Source organism: Ambystoma mexicanum, chromosome 10 (genome assembly GCF_040938575.1).
Source record: "Ambystoma mexicanum isolate Mex_15411 chromosome 10, UKY_AmexF1_1, whole genome shotgun sequence".
Lineage (NCBI taxonomy): Eukaryota > Metazoa > Chordata > Amphibia > Caudata > Ambystomatidae > Ambystoma > Ambystoma mexicanum.
This window is the reverse complement of record NC_090932.1, coordinates 826,571,118-826,596,736: the sequence shown is the minus strand read 5'-3', so window position 1 is coordinate 826,596,736 and position 25,619 is coordinate 826,571,118. Positions and strand designations below refer to the sequence as shown.

Sequence of the window (25,619 nt, the reverse complement as noted above, 5' to 3'; positions counted from 1 at the left end):
ATAGACAAGGATGCACATTGTGAGTAACTGTGAATTTTAGGGACGTTTATTCAGACAAATCGTGTGTCATGTCAGATTGAGTTTTTTATACCATATGTGCAGAATAAATATTAATAGTACAGTCGGAGTTGTATGTTATTTGAGGTATTGCAAATGCTGATTGAGGGTTGAATGTAAGAGCCCATGGATATTTAAGGGGTAGATTACATTGGTTATTGTCAGAACATTCATCTTAAGGAGTACATTCAGATAGACTCCTGAAAATTAATTTGGGAGAAACTATCATATTACAGGGAGACAATGAAAAACGTATGATGGTTGGTTTAGTGCACCATCAGTTAAGGATGCACCAATATCAAACAGTTAACATTGAACGTGGTTTTTTGATTGCAAATTTCTGTTTTTCTTTTTTTTTTGGAATTGCCATCAATGTTTTAAAGAGTAATGAATAATATATGTTAGGGCCATCCTGGAGTCCCACTCCATTAGGTTGCTATTATGATTTTTGGGAAGTGATAGTATGAAAATCAGCAGAGGCAGGAATGTATGCTGGCATTGATTAAAAACCACGAACGCATGCATGGAATGGCCTGGGAAATGTTAAGGAAAGGCTCTCACTCACTTGGCTTTGCAATCACACTGTAGCTCTAGTTTCAATACGTGAGGAGAAATAACCAATTGCATATGACAACACAGCATTTGTTGTGAATATCCGTTGAGCAATAGCACCGAAAGTAGTCAGAGATGTCTTCTTCGGCCTGGTTGGGCATCATCAGTGAGGCCCTCTCTTGATGTATAGAAAGTAAGAGGTCCATCTCTGGATTGAGATGTCAAAGATCGGGTGAAACTGAACAATTTCTCCATTAGTCACTGTCGGGGTGGCCCTCTGCCGAGCATGGCGAAAGGCAAAATAAACGCTTCTATGGGATAGTACCAACACGGGAAGGTCTGCTCTCATGTTTTACCTCTCTGTGCCATAGCAGAGGAGACAAATACATGTGCATGTTTGTCAGGTCAAGCCAACTAGAACAACCCATCACCGAAATGCGAGGCAATTCTCCAATGAATATGAGTAGCTGCAAAAACCCAGGATGCGGTGTTGTGTTTTAATGGACATGAGCAGTGAGTTTCAGTGACTGGGAGTAGAAGGACTGGTATGCAAAAGGAGAGGTTGTCTCTGTCTTGGCACACGGAGACAAACCTGATTAAAGAACCTTCAAGAAATATATGTGTATTGCATTTTCTTTAAGGTATCAGTAACATGTCTTGTTTTAAATGTTGCAGATAACTATTATATATGTAACAACATTTGCACTGATATGCAGATTGTGTAAACCGTGTCTATTAACGTTTGACTTTGTTTCAAGATCAAATGTGTTATTTTATTATGCCATGAATGCAACAACATGCATCTGCACAGTCTGATGGCATATTATTCACCAGCCCTAATAACACATGATTTCTAAAGCATTCCAGGTGTGTTTATATATTTCAATGTGTACTTGCCAGTAATCACTGTTTAATTTCTTTAACTTTTTTCCATTTGGTTTAAAAGACAATTATTTATTTCTTCATAGATATATGATCCAAGCAAAGCAAGATATGAAGTACCAGTGCCGCTAAATACGCCCAACAGTCCCCAAGCCACTGCTGAAAGACTTTATGATGTTACAATATTGAACAACCCATTTGGAATCCAGATCCGGCGGAGGAGCACAGGGACGGTCATGTAAGTCGCAAAAGAATCTTGTTACTAGTGATTCTTAATTCAGTGAGGAGCAAAGTAGGAATCTCGTGAAAATGTGCAAAGTACATTAACAAAAATGCTGTGTCAACTCAGAAAAGAAAAGTGCTCAAAATGATATTTGGAGAAGGGTAATGTTATATGTTATTTGGCATTTGTATAGCACCTTTTACAATACTTATGGTTCCAAAGCGCTGTGGGATGTATGCCCTCGGGGACCGCAGTCCAGGTTAGTAGAGAGAGTAGTGTAGAAAAATGTGCTTCTGTCCTCTCGGTATGTGTGCAGCCAGTGTGCAATAGGCGGTGTGCAGCTGGATACTAGTGCTAGGTGTGATGCAGTGGTTGTGTAGGATCATTAGAATGTGTGTTTCAAGGCTAAATTGACTATAGTATCTGCATTCTGGTGGCGCTGGTGCTTGAGAATGACGTTATGTGTGCAGCTAGGCTGAATTCAAGGGGTCTAGCTGCATTCTAAAGACTGTTGAGGTGAATTTACAGGTAGGTATGTGTGCAGCTAGGACAAATTAATTGAGGGTTGTATCTGCATTCTATGTGTTGTTGGTGCAGAGGCAAGATTTAGCATGGAATGTTTGAATGTCTGTGTTTTTTCCCAGGGGGACCTTGTTCCTGTTCAGCTTCCAGTGTCTCTCGAGGTTGTGGGGTCTCCCTGTTTCTTTAATGATCAGATTGAATGATCAGATTGTTTTGGCGACGAGTGATCGGTGCTGGCAGGCAGATCTGTCTCTGTTACTGTATGGGTGCTAGTGATGTCCTTGGTCGGCAGTTCTGCTAAATAGAATCCCTGATAGGTAGTTCTAGTAGGAAATTCCCAGATAGTTGGGATTAGCAAAGAATATGTGCTAGAATATTTCTCGCTATATAATTCTCCATAGAGATTGCCCAATGTGGAGGACAAGCAAGCAAGTGCATTTCCTGGATTGCTAGCTAGTGCATATTTGCAGCGCACATGATCAAGTTCATAAGTGATATTAGGGCTTGAGTTGCTAGTTCTGCTAGATTGATTACCGGTAGGTAAATTATAATTATAATTGGTTATTTATAATGTGCTTAATACCCATAAGTTTGTAAGAGCGGACCCGGGGTTCAAAACTGTGTTGCTCCGCGTCGTTTTGCTTCCCAGGCGAGCACATTGTCCCATAGCTATCCTCCCAAGATATACATACGTTCTGCTATATACATTCATTGGAGGTGTGATTAGCAGAGTAGCTGATAGATGGCCCTCCGGTATCTAGTTTTGCTCTTGGATTTTCCGGTGAGTAGAATTAGCAGGCAAGTGACTTCTTGGACTGATTGCGTAGTGCAGGACCCGCTAAGGGACCTTGTAGTAGGGCGGTAAGGGATTACCGGCACCGGTCTCCTTACCGGTGCCCGGTATCCCTTACCGCCAACCTTATAATGACCCCCATAGCCTTTGTTTTGTCTAATGCGGAGAAGCAGTGAGTTGCACAAAGTTGGCACCAGGGTTGAGTAGGCTGACATTCCGATCCTGGCTTAATTGTAGGTGGGGACCACTAGGAGGAGGGCAGTGCTTGACCTAAGGATCCAAGTCAGGTGGTAAGGCATATTCCTTCCTTGCTGGAATTTGGGGCATGCTTTTTGCACCGCTCGGTGGGTAATAAATAGCAATTTGAAGGTGGCTCTGCATCCAATTTGGAGCCAGTGTACGGTGCGGAGAGACGGTGAGATATGATCCCTTTGGCCCAATATGAGAAGCAGTCTGCCAGCCGAGTATTGGACTCTTTGAAGTTTGTTTAACTAGTAGGCCGGTGCAATCAGGCAGAGGGAGTTTGTTTAGCCAAGTCTGGACGTGGCAATGGGCATAATTGCAGCCAGTCTGTTGGGTTAGGTGAGATAAGGAAAGATACACTTCAAGAGCCTAAGGCGGAAATCACAGGCTCTGGATGTGTTGTTGATGTGGTAAGACAGAGTTAGGTTTGAGTCCATTGTGCAGCCAAGGTGTTTTGACAGTGGTGGTGGTCGCGGGTGGGGGAGCTGAGTGTGGGTGGCCAGGGAGTTGGTTGCGGGAATAGAACAGGTTTTCCACATACCATGATCTCCATTTTATCTGGGTTCAGAAGGAGATGGTTAGTCGTCATCCAGTGGTCAATCTCTGAAAGACATGCTGCTAGGTCAGGGCTGGAGTAGATGGTCAATTTATGAATTTGCAGGATGATTTATGTGTCATCTGCATAGTTAAAGCAAGTGGGGTTGTTTGAACGGAAGATCCTGGGCTGGGGGGTCAAGTAAAGGTTGAAGATAAGGGGAGAGAGGTAGGTGCCTTGGGGTACTCCAATGTTTACTGGGTGTGCAGTGGATAGAAAATAGGGTAGATGTGTGATTTGCTGTCTATTACAGAGGAATTAGGTGATCCAGGAGAGAACTGAATCAAGTATTCCTAAGGTGTGCAATCTGTCAGGAAGGATCATGTGGTTGATTGTGTCAAACGCTGCCGAGAGGTCAAGAAGAATAAGAGCTGTGCATCCTGTTGAGGCTGCCACCACTTTGAGGTCATCCCAGATAGAGATCAGCGTGGTTTTTGTTCCGTGGCACGGACTGAAACCTGATTTAATGAGGTCAAGTAAATTGTTAGATTCCACAAAGCTATTGAGCTGTGAGTAAGCAATGCAGTCGATGAGTTTTGCCAGGAATCTGGTGTTGGAGATTGGCCTGTAGTTGATGGGCAGTAGAGGGTTGAGGGATGCTTTTTTAAACTGAGGTTTGACATGCACAGTTTTGAAGGAGTTTAGGAAATTGCCAGAGTTGTAATTGAGAATGGACCTTGCCAATTCTCCTGCACAGGTGTTGATGAAGATTTCTTTGAGGAGAGAGGTGGGACAAGGGTGAAGGGGTGAGCTGGAGGGTCGGCTGACAGATAGTGGTTTTGCAAGCTCCTCGTTCGAGATAGGGTTGGAAGAGCAGAAAGAAGCGTTCTCTAAGGGGGAGGGAGGAAGGGTCTGTTAGAACAGGTGTAGAGCGGGTGGACAAGAGGGAGAGTTTGGCATTGAGGATGGCCGTCCTGTTTGGAGCTGGCTTGTGGACGTGTGCAGACAGGGAGTTGCAGATCGTGTGCGAGGAGGCGGTCGTGCTGTGGTGCAGGACAGGTACATGAATTCAGTGATGATCCTTGTTAGGGAGAATTCTCATTCGATGGCTAATTTCCCTTACCTAGTGAGTACCCCAGCAGCTTTTCTGGATTTCTGGAGTTTATTTTTTCACTTGGTAAGAGTGTGAGCTTTTCCCCCACTCTTACCCATGTTTTGCCATGTGTCTTTCATCTGTTTTTGTGATTGTGGACTCTGGAGTAAACCACTTCAGTAGCCGCATTATTTTGTATGTTACACAGCACCTTCAGTGCAGTTACACAGGGTTGTCTTTTAGACTTCCCAACGACTCAATTTCTGGGGCTGACTACTGTCCCCCAGAAAAGGGTAAAGTTGCCATTAAGTTTACATAGTCATTTTCCCACAGATCCAGTGCACACCATCTTACATGGAGTATTGGAAAGGGTTACTTCTTAGCTCTTTTTATCTGTACTTCCTAGAGCCTTGTTTTGCTCTTTTAACACTTAGACTTGGCTGGTGGCAGTGGTATCTACCGTAACGTTTCTACCGCGTCTATAATATATGAACGTGGTACTGTTTTAGGCTATTATATTAGCCTCGAACATTAACCCGCTTGACCAAATACTCTTTCTTTTAGCTCAGGTCAGGTTTATTCGCCATTTCTTTTTGTTAAAGTCCTTTTTGTGTTTTACTTTGCATGGCAAACCAGGTTTGCCTTCTTTGTTTACTGTCTTTTGGCGGACTTCTGCCAAGAAGCCCTCCTATAGGCGCCTGGGTTTCTAGGTGGGCTGAATGTGAGGGAGGGGTGTAGTCACCCCATGCACAGGGTATCCTAGGAAACCCAAGTCGCACTTTGCCATGATTGGCTGAGGTGGTTGTCCGGGCTGGACAACCCCCCTGCTGCGTGATTGACAGCCAGGCTGCGTGAATGGTGGATTTTTGCATAAAAGGCAGGACTCTTGGGCTGGAAGTCAGAGTCGCCACTGGAACTACAAGGAACCGAAGAGAAGCGGAGAAGAAGACGGTTGCTACAACTATCCTGTCCTGGTGAAGCCCTGCTGCAGTCCTGAGCTATCTACCCTTCGACGACCAGAGAATATCCATTCCGGAGTCTTCTTCCCTTGAGTCTGGTGGGGTCAACCAGCTCATCTTCCACAGCCAGAGGATACTCTTCTTGGTCGAAATCTCTGCACACTGCTGTAGTGGTCCGGATAGCCATCTGAAGAGCCTCTCCTGTTCTTAAGGAGCGCACCTTTTATTCATCGTTGCTGCTGCTGGCTTCATCCCTGTGTGGTGCAGACCCCTCCAGACGTCCTCCTTCTTGCCGAAGCTCCAGGAACCGTGGGTCTGCAGGAAACTACCAGGAACAACTGATGTGGCACCAGCTTCTTCCTTGAATAAGGTACTGTGTTCTTCTTCGAGGAGCTAGGGTGAATCCCTTTTCTCCTCCTCCAAGGCTTGCCCTTGTCTTCCCTCCTTCTAATAACTTTTGCTTCGTCTGTTGACAATATCTAAGTACTCCTGGCAATGTTGAATCTTGAACTGTCCGACTGTGTGATCCTCAACAACAGGAACCCGGTTCCACTTGACACTGGCTCCGGCCTATTGACTCTTGTATTTCTGTCAACAAGTTTCTCTGATTCTGTCTGCCCTGACAAAAGTATTGCCTATGATTTTTGCCCCCAACTCTCTCTGGTTAACTCAGGTGCTAAGTGTGTTTTTGCCCCGGTAACATTTCTTGCCGTGGATATGCGTATCTTTAGTAAGACCGAACTGTCATTACTGTCAAAAAGTGATCGCATATGTATTCCCGGTAATGTCTTTTGTTTCACAACACTGGTCCGTTAAGACATATGGTACTAACCTTGAGTTATACTGTACCAAGTGAATTGGTTGGTTGTAGTGTATTTTACGTGTGGTTTTGAATTAATAGAAGTGTTGTGTTTCATAACAGATGGTTTAAAAAATAAATGCACTTATATTTTTTACCTGAAACCTTGAGTCAGTGTTTGCTTGAGTCACAGTAATTGTGGTCCCTTTGTGTAATCTCTGCTGCTGCTCACATACTCTTGAGATAAGCCTGGCTGCTCCACTACTGCTACCACTTTAACATAGTAGTACAGGCTTGTACCAAAGGTGAACTTGTATTACCACTTGTAGTCTTAATTGTGTGTAGTGGTCCCTAAGGGCACTGCACATGATTCTGCCTAAGACTGGTGACACCGGTGGGATTTGGAAGTAGAGTGATTACACTTAGAGTGCTGCTGTTGCTTGGGTTCAACTAACCAGAAGGCTAACAACACTAATTCTATTTAACTGAGAAATCATGTCAAATATGTAAAGCTACACTGAAGAGGGTTTCTTAAACTACACTGCTGAGGTTTTGAGAACCATGTGTAGGGAGAGGAGTCTCTCTGGTAAAGGAAAGAAATCTGAATTGATTGCAAAGTCAATGGGAAAACAAAGTCTGGAGAGTGGGTCAGAAGGACCTACCCCTCCAGCAAATGTGGATACTGATGTTTCTGATTCTGAGAGTGTTAATTTAGAAGACGTAGATGAGTCCTTGTTAGGAAACCCTACAACTCCTTTGCCTGCTCAGAAAGCACAACCTCTGTCCACAGGGACCCCCACAGGTCCTACACTTACTCCTGAGTTTATTGCACTTGAGAAAATGAGACTTGAATTGGAAGTGAAACGTATTGATGCACAAACTGCCATCAAACATCAAGAGTTAAGGCTCAGAGAAATGGAGCTGAATCATGAACTAGAAATGAAGAAATTGTCTTTAGGAAATGCTTCTCTCCCAGAGTCTTCTAGGTCTTCCAGCCCTAAGAGACCCTGTATGCCAAAGGAAATGATTGGTATGTATGAGACTAAACTTGGTGTTTTGGATTGGTTGGCAATGTTTGAGTACAATTATGGGATTCAAGGTATCTCAGGGAATCAGCTGATTCCTTGGCTTTTCTCTAGGCTTCCCCCTGTTGCAAGTGATTCTGTAATGGAGTTGGGGGAGAAGGATAAACAGGATTATGAGTGTGTGAAGCTAGCATTAATAGCTAGATTTGGGAGGACCCCTTCCCAGTATCTTAAGAGGTTTAGACTCTCAAAAAACATGATGGTACCCCTTGGGCTACCTGGGTGTGTGAATGTTTGAAAAACTTAGATGGTTGGGTTAAGGGTTACAAAGTGAACACTCATGAAGGTTTGAGGAATCTTGTAATGTTGGAGTCTATTTTTGATGTCTGCTCTCCTGAGCTTAGACAGCACTTGGCTGATTCAAATGAGATAGATCCTAAGAAGTTAGCTAAGGCTGCTGATTTATGGTTGCCAACAGGCTACTCACAAGGATTCAGGGGCAACTCAGAAAAAGGATGATGGAAAGCAGCCACCAAAGAAAGACAACAAAGAGAATTCCAATAATTCCTATCCAAAAGAGGGCCCCAAACATAACCAGTGTAAGCCACAAGGGAAACTGAATCAGGCTAGTGTACCATCTGGTCCCAAACCAGATGGAGGTCAGAACAAGCCCCAATTACAGAGAGCATTGGGAAAATGCTTTGTTTGTGGGTTAACTGACCATGTGAAAAGGGATTCCAGATTTAAGGTTAAACCTTCAGGGATCCACACTGTCTCCTTAGCCTCCTCTCCCAGGTGGATGAAGAACCTATAGCCAGTGGAAACTTTCAGTTACTAGCTGATGACCCCATGAGAGTCTCAGCTAGTGTTTCTTTAGTGTCCTTGGGTCTTTGGGAACAACAGAACTTAGATGTTTATAACTCAATCCCAGATAATACTAAAGAGTATTACAAAGATAGTGTTCTTGTGAATGGTCAGGAAACCGCTGCCATCAGAGACACTGGAGCCAGCATAACTGTGGTTGATGAATGGTTTTTCAAGGTGGAGGATGTTGCTAAGGCACCCGAACACCTAACCAAGTTAGCTGGTGGCCCTGTGCAAATGGTTCCCCACTTACCAGCTATCATCCAGTGTAATGACATGACTGTCAAAATACCTGTAAGTGTGCAAAATAACATGCCTGGGAGGATCCTGCTGGGTAATGACCTTAAAACTCTTGGAGTTGTGTCTAGTAACCCCAGGCCCCCAGCAGAAGGCAGCAGGAGCTCACAAGGTCTGCAAGGGAGAGAACCTTGAGAGGCTCTCCTGGGGACATGATAGAGGAAACTATCACCCCAAGTCCACAGGACTTACTTACTGCTATCGCAGGTCAGAAAGAGACAAAGGGGAAACCCAAGTCTACCAGCAAGAAACCAGCAAGCACTCCTGTGCCCAGAAGGACATCTCCAAGACTGTCCAAAGTCATATCTGTGACTCCTCCACCAGCTGAGGCTGAGTGTGAGGTTCAACCCTGTATGGTTCAGCTAGATACTGAGGAAACCGATCTAGAAGAAGATCTTGCTCTGGTACGAGATCTTGACCCTTTTGACCATCCTGAGCTGCAGTCTTTACTGGCAGAAGGTGGACCCACCAGGGCAGATTTCAGCAAAGGACAAAGAGAGTGTCCTACCCTTGAAGGTCTTCGCTTACAGGCAGCTTCTCAGCTCAATGGGACTGAGCCTGGGAAGTATAGGTTGCACTGGGAAGATGGCCTCTTCTACAGTGAACTGACTGAGTCAACTCTTGGAGACTGCAAAAGACTTGTAGTACCTCTAGTGAACCGACTCCAGTTTCTGCAGTTAGCCCACGAGATACCTTTGGCTGGTCACTTAAGTTTTAAGAAGACCAAGGAAAGGCTCTCTCTTTACTTCGACTGGCCCAAGATGGGTTCAGAAGTAGACAAATCTGCAGGAGCTGCCACACTTGCCAAACCTCTGGCAAGAGTGGAGCCAACAATGTGTCACCCTTGGTGCCTCTCCCAGTGGTGGGAATTCCTTTCAGAGATTGTCGGGATTGACATTGTTGGTCCTCTTGACCGTCCCACATCTTCAGGCAACAGGTTTATCCTAGTTGTAGTGGATCATGCCACTAGGTATCCGGAAGCAATACCTATGAGGACTGTTACGGCTCCAGCTGTGGCTAAGGCCCTACTTGGTATTTGTACCAGAGTAGGTTTTCCTAAGGAGGTGATATCTGACAGGGGATAACATTTTATGTCCCACTACATGCAAGCCATGTGGAAAACCTGTGGAGTCACCTACAAGTTCTCAACTGCCTACCATCCCCAAACCAATTGAGGAGAGGTTATACAGAACTATGAAGAGCATGACAGGTGCTTTAGAAGAACCCCTTAAAAGAAAGTTGGACCTTCTACTGCCATGCCTTCTCTTTGCATATAGAGAAGTCCCTCAGGAGGGAGTAGGTTACAGTCCCTTCAAACTTCTCTATGGCCTTCCAGTCAGAGGTCCTTTGGCTCTGATTAAGGAGGGGTTGGAGAGTGCTCCTTCCCCCAAGCCAGTCAGAGCGACTGTCTATGTGATAGGTCTCCGGAGGAGAATGTCACACATGATGGCAGAGGCAAGTGATAACTTGAAGGCTGGTCAAGCTCTGGTCAAACATTGGCATGACCAGAAGGCTAACATGGTTGAGTTTACTCAAGACCAGCTTGTTCTTGTTATGGTCCCCACAAGGCAGAGGGCCTTGCAGGACAAATGTATAGGACCCTTCAAAGCTGTGGGTAAACTTGGAGAAGTGAACTATCTGGTGGATTTAGGCAATCCTAAGGAGGCTCCCGGAGTCTTTCACACCAACTGTTTGAAGGCTTATGTCTCTAGACCTGACATAGGAGCTTTGCTTCTAGCTTCAGCTCAGGAGGAGGAGGAGGAGGAGAGTCAGCCTCTGCCTGACCTCCTCAGAGGCTTATCTTTAGATGAGCAAGTGGAAGGACTTAATCTCTCTTCCAGTCTCACATCTGACCAGCAGGATGAGTGCAAATGACTGTTAAATCAGTTTGCCTCCCTGTTCTCACTTTCACCAGGCTTGACCCCTTGGGGCCAGCATGATATACTCATTGGTGACTGTTTCCCTGTCAAAAGCAGGGGGTACAGAATGTCAGACAATATAAGAACCAATATAAGGAATGAGGTCAACAAGATGCTTGCTCTCGGGGTTATAGAGCCCTCTACTAGACCATGGTCTAGCCAAGTAGTGCTTGTACCAAAGGCAGGATCCAAGGAGTTGAGATTTTGAGTGGACTATAGAGCTCTAAATGCAGTCACCACGACTGATGCCCATTCTTTGCCTAGGACAGATGAACTGGTGGACAAACTTGGTGCAGCCAAGTACCTCAGCACATTTGGCCTAACATCAGGCTATTGGCAAATAGCACTGACAGACCATGCCAAGGATACAACTGGATTCACCACCCCAGCTGGCGTCTACCAATTCAAGGTAATGGGCCTCATTCCGAGACTGGCGCTATCCATGGAGTAAATAGCACCATGGTAAGCAACCATGGAGCTATTTACTCCATGGAAATCCGGCATGGTGAATGGAGTAATTACCGGTCCATTCCAAGGTTGGAGGGACCGGTAATTCCCCATTCACCATACCGGTTCCCCATCCCCATTCCTGCCCCCATAGGGCTCAATGGGAATGGGGAAGGAGTAAATTACGGCACCGTAAATTACGGTGCCGTAATTTACTCCAAGGTCCCTTTGCGGGTTGGATTTTTAACGCCTGCTAAAAGCAGGCGTTAAATGCCAACCCGCAAAAGGGAACTCGGAATATGGTGGTAAGTGTTAACGGTCACCGTTGCCATTAACGGTGACCGTTAACCCTTACCGCCAGCCTCGGAATGAGGCCCAATGTCTTTTTGACTAAAGAATGCACCTGCTACATTTCAGAGGATGGCCAATCAAGTTCTGAATGGGATGGAGGACTTCTGCATGGCATACCTGGATGACATTGCAGTGTTCAGCCCTACATGGAAAGAACATATTGAACACCTCGGATATGTATTGCAGGCTCTGGAACAGGCCAATCTCACCAGACAGGCAAGCAAATGTCAAATTGGTCAGAGTACAGTGGTCTACCTTGGGCACGAGGTAGTAGGAGGTGACATAAGGCCATTGCCTAGAAAAGTACAAGCTGTACAAAACTAGGCCACCCCTACTACTCAAACCCAAATGAGAGCCTTCTTAGGTCTCACTGGGTATTACAGGAACTTCATAGAGAACTATGGGACCATAGCTTCTCCCTTGAATGTCATCTCCACTCCCAAATTCTCAAATTCCCAAAAAAGGTCAGGTGGAATGAGGTACCGGTAAACCCTTTACCGCCTACCGTGTAATGAGGCCCTTAGACTTGGCTGGTGGCAGTGGTATGTACCGTAACCCTTCCACCGCATTTATACTATATGAACGTGGTACTGTTTTAAGCTATTATATTAGCCTCGAACATAAACCTGCTTGACCAAATACTCTTTCTTTTGGCTCCTGTTGGGTTTATTCACCATTTATTTTTGTTAAAGTCCTTCTTGTGTTTTACTTTGCACGGCAAACCAGGTTTGACTTCTTTGTTCACTGTCTTTTGGCAGGCTTCTGCCAAGAAGCCCTCCTCTAGGCGCCTGGGTGTCTAGGTGGGCTGAATGTGAGGGAGGGGTGTAGTCACCCCCTGCACAGGGTATCCTAGGAAACCCAAGTAGCACTTTGCCATGATTGGCTGAGGTGGTTGTCCGGGCTGGACAACCCCCCTGCTGCGTGATTGACAGGCAGGCTGCGTGAATGGGAGATTTTCGCATAAAAGGCAGGACTCTTGGGCTGGAAGTCAGAGTCTCCACTGGAACTACAAGGAACCGAAGAGAAGTGGAGAAGAAGACGGCTGCTGCAACTATCCCGTCCCGGTGAAGCCCTGCTGCAACCCTGAGCTATCTACCCTTCGACGACCAGAGAAGATCCAGTCCGGAGTCTTCTTCCCTTGAACCTGGTGGGGTCAACCAGCTCATCTTCCACAGCCAGAGGATCCTCTTTGTGGTCAAAATCGCTGCACACTGCTGTAGTGGTCCGGATAGCCATCTGAAGAGCCTCTCCTGTTTTTAAGGAGCGCATCCTTTATTCACCGTCGCTGCTGCTGGCTTCATCCCTTTGTGGTGCAGACCCCTCCAGACGTCCTCCTTCTTGCCGAAGCTCCAGGAAACCGTGGGTCTGCAGGAAACTACCAGGAACAGCTGCCGTGCCACCAGCTTCTTCCTTGAATAAGGTAGTGTGTTCTGCTTCAAGGAGCTAGGGTGAATGCCTTTTCTCCTCCTCCAAGTCTTGCCCTTGTCTTCCCTCCTTCTTATAACGTTTGCTTCCTCTGTTGACAGTATCAAAGTACTCCTGGCAACGTTGAATCTTGAACTGTCCGACTGTGTGATCCTCGACAACAGGGACCCGGTTGACTCTTTTCCGTCAACGAGTTTCTCTGATTCTGTATGCCCTGACAAAAGTATTGCCTATGATTTTTGCCCCCAACTCTCTCTGGTTAACTCAGGTGCTAAGTGTGTTTTTGCCCCGGTAACATTTTTGCCGTGGATACGCGTATCTTTAGTAAGACCGAACTGTCATTACTGTCAAAAAGTGATTGCATATGTATTCCCGGTAACGTCTTTTGTTTCACAAAACCGGTCCGTTAAGACATAGGGTACCTGCCTTGAGTTATACTGTACCAAGTGAATTGGTTGGTTGTAGTGTATTTTACGTGTGGTTTTGAATTAATAGAAGTGTTGTGTTTCATAACAGATGGTTTAAAAAATAAATGCACTTATATTTTTTACCTGAAACCTTGAGTCAGTGTTTGCTTGAGTCACAGTAATTGTGGTCCCTTTGTATAATCTATTCTACTGCTCATATACTCTTGAGATAAGCCTGGCTGCTCCGCTACTGCTACCACTTTAACATAGTAGTACAGGCATGTACCAAAGGTGAACTTGTATTATCACTTATAGTCTTAATTGTGTGTAGTAGTCCCTAAGGGCACTGCACAGGATTCTGCCTACCAATCCTGTGGAGCTCTTTGCTGCCTCTAAGGCAATTCAGAATCCTTTTATTGCAATTAGCTTTTTTGGCCTTTCAAATCTCTGATATGTAATTTCTGTGATGGTGGGTGAGTACTGATTTGCTTTGCAGGGTTCCGGAAGCTCACCATTTGTGTTCAAGGGAGTGGTTATGAGTTTTTAGAGTCTTCAGGAGGGGGGTGAGCCATTAGTGGATAGGTCATGTGCATAAAAGACTTGTCTTGGAGGGGGAATTAAGGAGTCATTTAGCCGGGAGTTGAAGAGCTCTATGGGTAAGGTTCTTGCTGTGGTCTGGAGTGATGGGAGGGCACTTAGCAGGGCCTCTGACAGGTCTGGTAGTACCTTGACCATGCTCCAACATTTCAACTCAGATGTAGTGGAAGAGGATGTATTGGGGGGTGGTGGTGGTGCGAGGATGTAGCAAAGTATGGCAGAGTGGTCTGTCCAGATGAGGGGTTGGGGGTGGACATGCAGATGAGGTTGGACAAGCTGAAAATGGCATTGAGCGTGTGACCAGCAGTATGTGTTGGTCCTCTAGTATGCTGGGTGAAGTTCAATGCCTCTAGGCTGTCGACTAGGTGTAGAGTAATGGAGTTGTTGGGGAGGTTGAACCAGATGTTAAAGTCTCCCAGTAGGGTGAGTGCTGGGTGGTTAACTAGAATGGCTGCTATTGAGTCACACAGGCTGTTGGCAAAGTATCTGTCATAGCCCGTGGGCCTGTAGATGAGTAGTAAGCTGTGTGAGAGAGTAAGCAAGAGAGAGAGTTTGACCAGAAGGGATTTTCAGTTAGCTGTGTTGGGTTGTGTTTCTGTGGAAGTAATAGGGATGTGAGGTTTGTGCAGGATGGCTGATCCGCCTCCTCTGGAAGGTCTGTTTTAGGTGGTGAGTGAGTAGTCAGATGGGAATGCTTCGTGAGCGATAGGCTTGAGGTTGTCCACCAATCATCTCTCCCATTCCTCATTCTACTTTTTATATCTCTGCTGTTTTCTAAACAGGATCTCTCTGCAAACTCCTGGTTTCAAGGGCACTGAAGGAGAGGAACTCGATCTCCATTTCATGGAACCCCAAACACTTCTGTCCCCACCCCTTCCCATGGGCTTACCTCACCAACTTTTCACCCTCTAGTCCTTCTGTCCAGTGTGATGAATCTGATGTCATCACTCTTTTCCCCGCGGTGGCCTCTCCCCACATGGCCAGGGGATGGCAGCCGCTACCTGATCCTGACGGAGGGGCAGTTACATGAGGGAGGACCACCCTCAGGGGGGTGATCCGACAGATGAGACATGGTATCCCCTTTTCCTTTTAGGAATATCGCCTCCATTTGTTGGGCCTTGATGGCATATTGTGCCGATTCACTTCAACCATCCATAACACCTACTAGTAACCCCTTCCACTTAATAGAGTATTGCAGATCACCAGGGACAAGAAGCACCAGAGATGCTGTAGTGTCTGTGAGCATGTGGTATAGTGACGGGACATTTAAACGCTTTACCCAGCATGGAGTGAGAGAAATCTGCCTGGGGAAGTCAACCCACTTTATGTTGCCCAAGGTACTGGAAGGATGTCAAGACAACCATGGAGCCTGAAGGCTCAGTAGGAAGACAAGAGACAGAGGACTGCACAGGCTGGTTTGTTGTGTGCCGAACACAAAAGGTAAGTACGAAGAAGCTTCCTAGCAGCCACGGGAACCTGGATGCAGACTCACCACCACCCGAACATGGTTCGAGAGCCCAGAGGAAAACAGGAGATGAGCAGGACGCAGAAGCTGTATGGTGAAACCAGGGAGCCCTCAAGGTGGAGGCTGGATACCAGAGTCCTGCCCCCCATTTTCCATGAAGGAAACGAAGGTCGCCAAAACACCAGTGAGTCCAAGAGAGAATGAGACACTGGGGTGATTCAGCAACGCTGCCAAAGAAAAACAAACAGTAATGAAGTGCATGAGAATGAATATGAAACCCAATATTACCCGAAAAGGGTTTACCAAATAAATGTGAAAGAAAAACAAGTTTACAATTGTATTAAACAAAATCAGACACAAAGGCCCGGCAGTGGAGCAAGCCAGGCTGAAGCCAGGCAGAAGCAAGACTGAATGCAAAGTTAAACAAAGTGGAAAAGAACTTGGCAGGCGAGTACACCATGTATCCTACGATTATAAATTACAAACTGTTCAGATACAGGTGCACCGCCAGAACATGGGCCCAAGTATCATCTGAGAAAGGTTGTCTAGCAGGGCATTAGGACCCTGGCAGTGACAAATTGGTCACATACCACAAGGACAGTAGCAGGGCTAACAAATTTAGGATGGTAGACGAAAGATGGCACAAAATAGCACTAGAACACAGTAGTATACTTTTGTTTTAACACTAGGCAATGTTTGCACTGTAGCCTTGCACTTTGTCAGCATTGCAGCAGAAACACTATTATTTGCATGCATCGCACCTCAGAGGATGCAGCATATTTTTATACAGCACATTTCCCCATGTCGTAGATTGGCATGCAGAATGGCCCCATATCTACTAAACCTCATCTACACAACAGAATTGCAGAGAAATACATGGTGTATGGCACCGCATGCATCACACTACATAGAAAAAAAAAACGCACATTGTGTAGCACACCTGCCCACAATCCAGCTCATGGCACTACCTTTTCGGGTTACATGACAGCAGGATAGAAGGTGCATAGCACATTCATGCATGCTTTCACCATATGGCACAGCAGAGCTCCCACAACCCATCACATTATATTTTCTTTCATGGCAAACATGTGCACTTATTGTTTGTGATCTTTTTTAGAACACCTAGTGTGGAACTCACCACTGCATTATTGCATTGATGACAGTAGGGATACTAGGTACTATGAACAAGAGCTTTGCTATTTTTGAGTTGGCCTCAGTTATTATTGCAAGGGAAGTGTTTCTCAAGGAAGGAAGGCTCAGTCCCAGATAGCAAATGCTGCCTCATCAGAAAGGAAAAAAATACATGTTTATGAAGGCCACATTCGGGGCGTGGCCTGAGCCCATGGAATGAGGTAATGCATGATTGCAAGTCCCATTGAGATCCTGCATAATATCCTAACAAACACCGCTACAGCTAACAAAGAGAACATCCAAGCACATATACAAGCAGGGGAAGCGTTTCCCTAGCCCTGCACAAAAATCCTGGAGAAAATCGGAAACGTTTAACTGAAAATCGACAGATGAAAGTGTGAGGCCCCGAGCCGGCAAGATGGCAGATGGAGCTGCGCACAAGCACTGAGGGAGACGGAGCCGAAGCCAAATTTCTGGCTGTGAGCGGTAAGCGGCCCCGTGGATTCTGGACATGAGTGATATTCAGGTGGAGGCAAGACAACTGCGCAGAGGGCGGACTGGGGGCTGTGGTAACTGACGGCTGCCAACGAGGAGTTTGGGTGCAACACAGCACACATAACTGACGGACCTCCCTGCTCGCTCAGAACGGGTCGGAGGTGGCGGCGCGTCATTGCAAGAGGGGCTGGCAAAGTGGTTGAGCCCTGCCTCGTCTGAATAAACAGAGCTGAACCTTACCAACGCCACTCCAGCACGCCCGAAAAAATGACAGCACCATCACAGTGCATGGAACGCTGCTTTGTAGCTCACTCTCCAAGCCCCTATGGGCTGGGCGGTCGGAGACAGGTGGTGGACCTGCATACATCCGGATGGATCGAAACACATCAGGCAGCAAACTGATGCACGCCACTGGTCGGCCACTGCAGCCAACGGAAGGCTGCTGAATTTTTGGAGAGATGCTCTGGGAAATGGACTCCAGACATGCCCAAGACGGATGCAGCTAGCCGGTAACAGACCGCACAGTAATTAAGGTACGTGGCGGCTGAAGCATACACGGACTTGGGGCTACGGCAGACACTGCCTAGATAAAAAGTGGTTGCGGCAGGGCGACACACTTAGAAGTGTGCCACGAGGCACAAACAAAACAACTGCGGCCCACTGCTGCATCTCCCCGACATGCGCACCACCTGGGTGCAACTACAAATTACCCTGGGAGCTGCTGTGACTTCAACAGAGCACCAAAGCAACGCAGTGCGCTCCACCCTGATACTGCCAAAGAACATGCCCATATAAAGCGCACTAAAAGTCACCCACGAAGCTGGTGCAAAGAGAACTGAGGCACTGGTCTGTCTTCCCTTATTAAACCACTGGGGGATTTGCATGTGGCAGAAAACACCAGGGGTAATCTACACAGTTAGAGATAGACCCACCAGGAAGTGCACCGCCTCTAAATACACTGAAGGGCTGACAGTGTGCTCCACGCCATGAACGTGCACCCCTGGCAGGTAAGGGAAGCTGGGACACCTGAGTGGTCCACCAAGTAGTGCGCACAGGAAAACAATGTTAGCACGGATGGCCCTGGATATATAGCAGGACACTGCAAAGGGTCTGGGGTGCAGCGACCAGTGAACCAGAGGAGCGGAGGCAAACACGCGGAAGCTGGGTTTGCGGCCCTGGCGGCTCTACACCAATCAAGCCCAAGGTGGAACAACACTGCAACAATCACCTGGAGCCGCTACTGAAGCCCAAACTCAATGAGGCCCGGTGGAAAACATCAGCTACATAACAGGCTGCCATAGTTATCACACAACCCAACAGGCAAGAAATCTACTGAAAAGGTGCAGTGCTGCAGTGTGTTAGCCCAATTTAGGGGAAGAGTGGCAGGGGGCACGCCTGGACCTGTGAGAAGGGAAAGCTGTGAGCAACCTAGGACTAACAATTGAAACCTGAGCCCTACGTGCCGGTGGCAAGACACCGCCTCCACAGCACCAACAGCAGCACCAAGCAAAGGGCATGTCCCCACACAAGTGGAAGAGGAAATCCACAATTATGGACTCTTTCAATAACGCCACGAGGTCTCATGAGATGGCACAGGGTAGTGCCGCGGGGTCAGACACAATGACAGCGCTGGGCAGATACAACAGAGAAGATCAGGTGCTGGGGGCTATTGCAGCACTACGATTGTTTATCGACACAAAAATAGACATAGTTAAGGCAGACATGCAGTTGATGAGGCAAGACGTGCAGAACCTAACTGAAAGAATAACGTCAGTAGAGTCTGACTTGAAGGAAACCAGCAACACAATGCAAGACCTGGAGAAGAGGCTGAAGGAGTTGGAAAGAAAGAATGCCCAGCTGGAGTCACAAGCAAAGGATGCACAAGAGGGGGCTTGGTGCAACAATGTGCGGCTGTTGGAAATTCCAGAAGGACCTGAAGGCCCGAATCCTATTGACTTTGTGGAGACCTTGCTACTGCAAGAAGTCGGAGATTGCAAACTAACACAGGGATTCGCGGTGGAAATAGCGCACAGATCCTTACAGAAACAGCCTCCACCGGGGTCGCACCCTTACCTGATGATCGAGAGAATACTTAACTTCCAGGACAGGGTAACCATATTGAAATACTCAAGAAAAGGGGGTGTGATAAAATGCGATAATTCCACAATAGCCATCTATCCTGACTTAGCGCCCGCCGTACAAAAAGCCAGGAACTCCTTTGTACCAGACAAGGCTAGGCTCAGACAATTAAACATGAAAAACATGCTATTGTACCTATCCAGATTAAAAGTGATCCACAAGGGTCGATCCATATTCCTGGAGACTCCGGCTGCTGCCACTATGTGGCTGGAGCACAACAACAATCTGGACGGCGGAGGAGAATCTGTCAAGTGAGCGATATCAGGAACTCGGGGGGTGGTGGTGGAATGGAAAAAATGCTAACTGAAGTAAATGCTTGTTATGAAGGACTACAATAGTGGGGGCATTAACCCCGGAGGGTTGTTGATAATTTAAAATTTGCGGGTGGTGTCAACAGGCCAACCTACCAAGGGCTCACAGGTCTAACCCACACTAAGGTAAGTATCGGAGAGTTGCTGATGCAACACGACTCACACAAGAAGACCCGGATAGGTCAAGACGATGCGGGGGCACCTGAGCGCTGCGGGAAGGTAGCAGCTATTGGGAGTGAAAGCTTTGTTTTTGTAATTGTTTGGGTTTGATTTGTTGTTCGGATCTTGTGAATTCTTCACGAAATATGACTTATGATGCAAACTGTGCACATGCGACAACTGCGATACAGCCGGTGGGGGGTGTGCTCAGGAGGGGAGTTATAAGGGAATGGTGAAAGCTGGTGAGCAAGAGGTAGAAGTGGGGAGACACAGTGGGATAACCCAACACTACTATGGCTGCTAACATCAAGGTACTGACGTGGAGCGTCCAGGGGCTGGACACATACCTATGCAGGAACAGCGTAAAATCCTTCATTAATAGGAAAAAGGTGTCTATCGCACTACTACAAGAAACCCATTTAATGCAAGACACCATGGCTACAGTTATGGATCACTAGGGAGGACAGGGATACAGAGCGTCTTATTCTAGATACACGCATTTTCACTTGGATAAGCCCCATGGTCCCTTTTCAACTACTGGGGATGGAGGTAGATCCGGAAACAAGATATCTAATACTGAGGGGCTACATATATCACATGTATCCTTAACTCCTACCTTCACAACCACGGAATCCCCACGCACCTCAACACACTATGTGCTAAAATAACCCCATATCGGTAATGTTTTTTCATCTAGGGTGGTGACTTTAACTGTGTGAGGGACTTGCTCCTAGACAGATCCCGCCCACCAGCCGCCCGGACCGAGAATGCCACCGGAGCGCTAAATGCGTTGATTAGAAACTTAGAACTGGTGGCCGTATGGAGGGAGTTGCACCCGACCGAAAGGGGCTATTCTTATTTCTCCTCACCACACGGCTTATATACTAGGATTGACTACCTCTTCGTGGCCAGAGCCCACTTGGCACACATGCCCACTGATGCCTTGACCGACTAGACTTTCATAGAAAAATTACAAAATAAGTTAAAGGAACATATTGAAAGGAATGTGGGTAGTGTCAAGTAATGGAGCACGGTCTGGGAGGCAATGATGATAGTGGTGGGGGGAGAGTTATCGCTAGTGTCGGAGGCACACGGAAAACCCTGAGGTTGGAGTTGGAGGAATGGGAGGAGGAAATAAAACAGGGGGAGGCACGCACAAGTGGGTCCCGCACGGAGTAGCTAGCATTGGCGGAACTAAGACGTAGCTGCCAAGACACTTGGAGGAGGCTGTCTAAATTTGACTATACTGTAAGAACTACCAGGGCACACACGGAGGGAGGCAAGTCAGACAGGTTACTTTCGTGGCTGTGCAGGAGGGAGCACCCGAGACAACCTGACGACTGAACTCAAGGATGGGGCTGGTACAGTTTTTAAATTGCAACAAGCGATTAATGACACATTCAAAGACATTTACTCCCGCTTATACAGCCATGAAGGTTGGGTATCCCAAGACGATATACTGGGCACACTAGAAGAGATAGGATTACCTAAATTGGGCACAACACAACGCGATGCGGTAGAGGGGGAAATATCAGTGGAGGATATATCCAAAGCAATCAAAACACTAGCCACGTGCAAGACACCTGGGAGCAATGGACTCCCCCTGGAGTTCTATAAAACATATGAGTCAGTCTTGACCCTGGTGTTGCTCGAAGTATTCAAGGAAGCCTATGGGAAAGGGGTATTCTCACAGAGCATGAGGGAAACCTTGATGATTCCGATCCCTAAATCTGGGAAGCCCACTGATGAGTGTGACTCGTATCGCCCACTGGCAATGCTAAATTATGACGTTAAGATTCTCACTACCATACTGGCCAAATGGCTAACCCGGGTTATGGGAGACCTAGTTCACGGGGACCAGAACGGTTTTATCCCGGGCTGTAGCACCGTGCTGAATTTGCAAAGATTACAACATGTTCTAGCACAGACAGCAGACTCTCAGACACAGTACACCATACTTTCTCTAGACGCCATAAAAGTGTTTGACTCGATATACTGGGAACGGTTTTTAGCAGTGCTAAGGGAATTTGGGTTCGGGGAGCAGTTCCTCAAATGGGTACAGATACTGTATACAGCACCCGTGGCAAGGGTCAAATCCGGGAGGGTGGTGTCATCGGTATGGGACTTAAAAAGGGGCATTAGGCAGCGGTGCCCATTGTCACCTATGCTGTATGTGCTGGGGTTAGAGCCAAGAGCAGTTTACCCTCGAAAGCAATACCTAGATGCGGGCATCTTGGTGGGGGGAGTTGGACACCTAAGTTCGCTGTACGCAGATGATGTTTTACTGTACCTGAAGGACCCACACCTTAACGTCCCAGTGGTCCTGGACGTGTTGGACAACTATGCAAAGGTGTCTGGGATCCATTTCAGCGAAGAAAAAACCTGCATATTCCCAATAGCTGGACTGATGGGCACGGGTGTGGCAGACCTGCCAGAAGTTGGGCTAAGGTGGGAGCTGGTGTCATTCAAATACTTGGGGGTGAACATTAGGCATACACCAGAACAAATGCATGAGAATAACACAGTAGCAGTGGTAAAAGATCTAAGGAAGTCAATGCAATTCTGGGCCAGGTTGATGCTGTCCCTGATGAGTAGGGTGGCTATCACGAAAATGATCATCCTACCGCATTCTTATACCACTTTAATAACATACAATACTACGTCAAGGCCTCCTTTTTCTGCTTACTGGAAGTATTGCAACTGGAATTCTTGTGGGGGGCGTCTCGTCACAAATTGTCACTTACTACTATGTGCCTGCCTAATAAGGACGGAGGGGTGCAACTACTAGATTTGCCAAAATACTACCTGGCGACCCAACTTAGCTGTGTGGCCTCATAGCTGTCGGACGAGGCCTCCTCTGAAACCAAGCTGCTGCAAAGACTAGTGGCCCCTGTACGCCTGAAAGAAATATTTTGGGTGCCACTGAGCTGCAGGAAGAACGTCCCTATGGTGGTGAAATTGGGGAGGAAGTTCTGGGACAGGGCCCTGTCACTGCTGAAACTTGCTCACCTTTACTCACCTGAGACTCCAATCACCACGGATGTCTGCAGGGCCAACACGGTCTTGGCAACAGTGACAACTGGGAAAGATGGGGTATACACACCTGGGGCGATCTATTTGGGGACAGAGTCTTCAGGGAGTTCGAAATGCTGCGGGAGAAAGAAGGGGTACCTGGAGGGCAATTCCTCTGGTACCACCGGGCTCGGAGGGTGGCAAGGGAGCAATGGGAGGGGTGGCAGACGAGCCGGCAGCAAACCCACTGTTGACCCTGATGCACAACCTGAATGACGGCTGGCAACCGGTGTCCAGAATGCATGGTCTGCTGACAGCCATTCCCAACCCCAAAAGCACTACACTGAGGGTGAGATGAGAAAAAGATCTGGAGGAGGACATAACTGAGAAGGAATGGGAAAGGATAATGGCATACCCTAAAGAGGTGTCACAGAAGGCTTGTTTCAGTCTAATACAGCTGAACCTATTGTACCGTAGATACATGACACCATGCAGGATAGCCACATTCAACAACAGCACACCACCACTGTGCACCTGGTGTGATTCGGGTGATGCAGACCTGATCCACATGTTCTGGGGATGCGGTCGAGTGCAAGGGATCTGGGCACAGATTGAACAGGCATGTAAAAAGGCTGGATTAATGTGATACAAATGGACCCCAAAATAATGTCTGCTAGGGGCATACCCAAGAGCTAGTAAACATAAGCATGTGGTCAAGTTCATGGACATGGTGTGTATATTAGCTAAATGATCTATTGCAATGGCTTGGAAATCTGCTGGGGGTCCGCAATACGTGCCCTGGCACAGGGAGTTTGAACGATGGGCAGAGGCAGAGACCAGAGTCTGGACGGAAGGGGAGGGCAGAACTGGGGAGGAAGGGAGCAATAAATGTGATGCATGGAAAGCATTGGTCTGGGACATGTTCCACCCGCCAGATGACAAACCCCCCTGAAAGCCTCTCAACTTCCTCCAAAATATTCAACCTTGAACTAGTGAGGCTTGTCCTAAGCGCCAAGCTAGCCCAGGGGTCTCCACCGGTCCGATGACAGAGACCACCCCAAGCGGGCCCACTAGTGTAATGCGCACATGGCAAGATACTGAAAATGTTATATCACAAGTGAAAACAGTTGTTTCTTTGTTTTTGTTTTGTTCTGGCCTTATTGGCGTGAAACTGCATAACGAAAGAGACATTCTTTGTAATATGAAACAATTGATATATGCAAGTCTGTATCTATTTATACATGTCAATAAAGGCATTTTAAAATAAAATGAAGGCCACAGTGAGGGGTGGGATTAGTTCTCAGGCAGTCACAATGTAAAATTGGCTGAATACTATGGAGAAATTAGCAGAAATTGTGGTCCAGGAACAGTGCTCAGCAGTGGACCAATCACATTTATTTTTAGAAGACCATTCAACGCAAGGAGGTCACTAGAAGATGGTGTACCAGGATTGTCAAAACGTATCGAGATAGAGAGCTACATAGTGTGCAGGTGTGCACAGTTGGAATTGGGAATGAATAGAGGAGGTGTGTTGGGTTGCTGCTCATGGGTCCATCTCGGGAGGACGTAATGCCCCAGTTGTCTGAGGTAGCAAGGTCCAATTAGAATAAAGCCCTTTATAGAATGGTTTACCAGAGATTGGTTTGGTGCAATTTTTGCTGACCAGAGGAGTGAAATCATGTTGGGTAGGTGGTCTTTTTTGTGAATTAATGGAAACTGACAGTAGTTTTTTAATTATGTATAAGGTGGTTAAGGGGACTGGTGATGACCAGTCAACGATAATGTTAGGATGATGTTTTTTTGCATTTCTTTTGCAATATGCTAATTTTTTGTTTGTGGCTATCAAATGTTCATCCCACGGTGGGCATTTTGAAGATGGCTATGTTCAGTTCATCTTCCCGGTTGTGATATACAAATAAATGTGTTTTTTCCTGCAAGTGGTGCACTCCTTTTTGAGTTCTTTTGATTACTTGTTTACTACTTTTGGACCTGTGTTGAGAGCGCACCCCCTGGCTCAACAAACCCCTCCACAAACCCCTGCATGGAACAGGGAATATTGGCATGCCCAATAATGCAACTCTAAAAAAAATGAGTTCATCAACATTTTCTTGTTTTTAAGCCTGACCATAGCAGGAAGCATTACGCTACAAAATGGTATAATGGGAAAGCTATAGGCTGCTGGCACAGGAGTCGGAAAGGTGGGATTCAGGGTGGGGGCGATTAATTTGAGTTCTATTTGCTCCACTGTTGTATTGTCTGCAACCACCAGACAAGACGCACACTTGTACGTTTAAGTGTTTTTTTTAATGCATTAAGATCTATGAAAAATAATGGCCACATCTTGTACATTACCTGCAGCCTGCTCCATATGACATGCCGGTGATTCCACTGCTCCTCACACCAGCAGCCTCACTTTGTGCTGTCATGGGGCACAGAATGTTGAGTCTCGGTTTCCCCTTACAACTCTGTGGGGTAACCACACATAGAGAATGTGTTTTTGCATTGCAACCATATGGCCTAGTCATTTGATTACCTGAATCTCTAGTTTTTTTTATTACAGGTCTGCCACTAAATCCTTTCAACTAAAGAGTTTCAGTGAGAAGCAAACATGTACAAAGTGTTTTTAGGAAATGATGTTCCATGACAAATCCAAAGACTGTGAATGTTACTGTCTGTATCTTGCCGGCAACTGCAGTCATGCTCATTAGACACCATACCAAGGCCCCAAAAAACATGCTCACAAGCAAGACATGTAGATATGCCCAGCGCATACTTCATTTGGCAAAGACTCACACACAGTAAACACCCAGAGCACTCACTGTAAACCAGGCACTGTAAATACAACAACGCTGCCCAATGTTATGTCTGGCCCCTGGGCATACAGAGTGTACTCACCTATGGCCCCGAGTAGAGTGTC

The 25,619-nt window shown here is 46.7% G+C and overlaps 1 protein-coding gene across 1 annotated transcript in view; it reads left to right on the top strand.

Annotated features, from left to right (window-relative positions):
- SI (sucrase-isomaltase) overlaps positions 1–25,619 on the top strand; it is a 1,019,699-nt gene that overhangs the window by 717,672 nt on the left and 276,408 nt on the right. Inside the window, exon 49 of the mRNA XM_069618482.1 lies at positions 1,578–1,729. Coding sequence (XP_069474583.1) covers positions 1,578–1,729 — 152 coding nt within the window. The remainder of the gene's footprint in view (positions 1–1,577; positions 1,730–25,619) is intronic.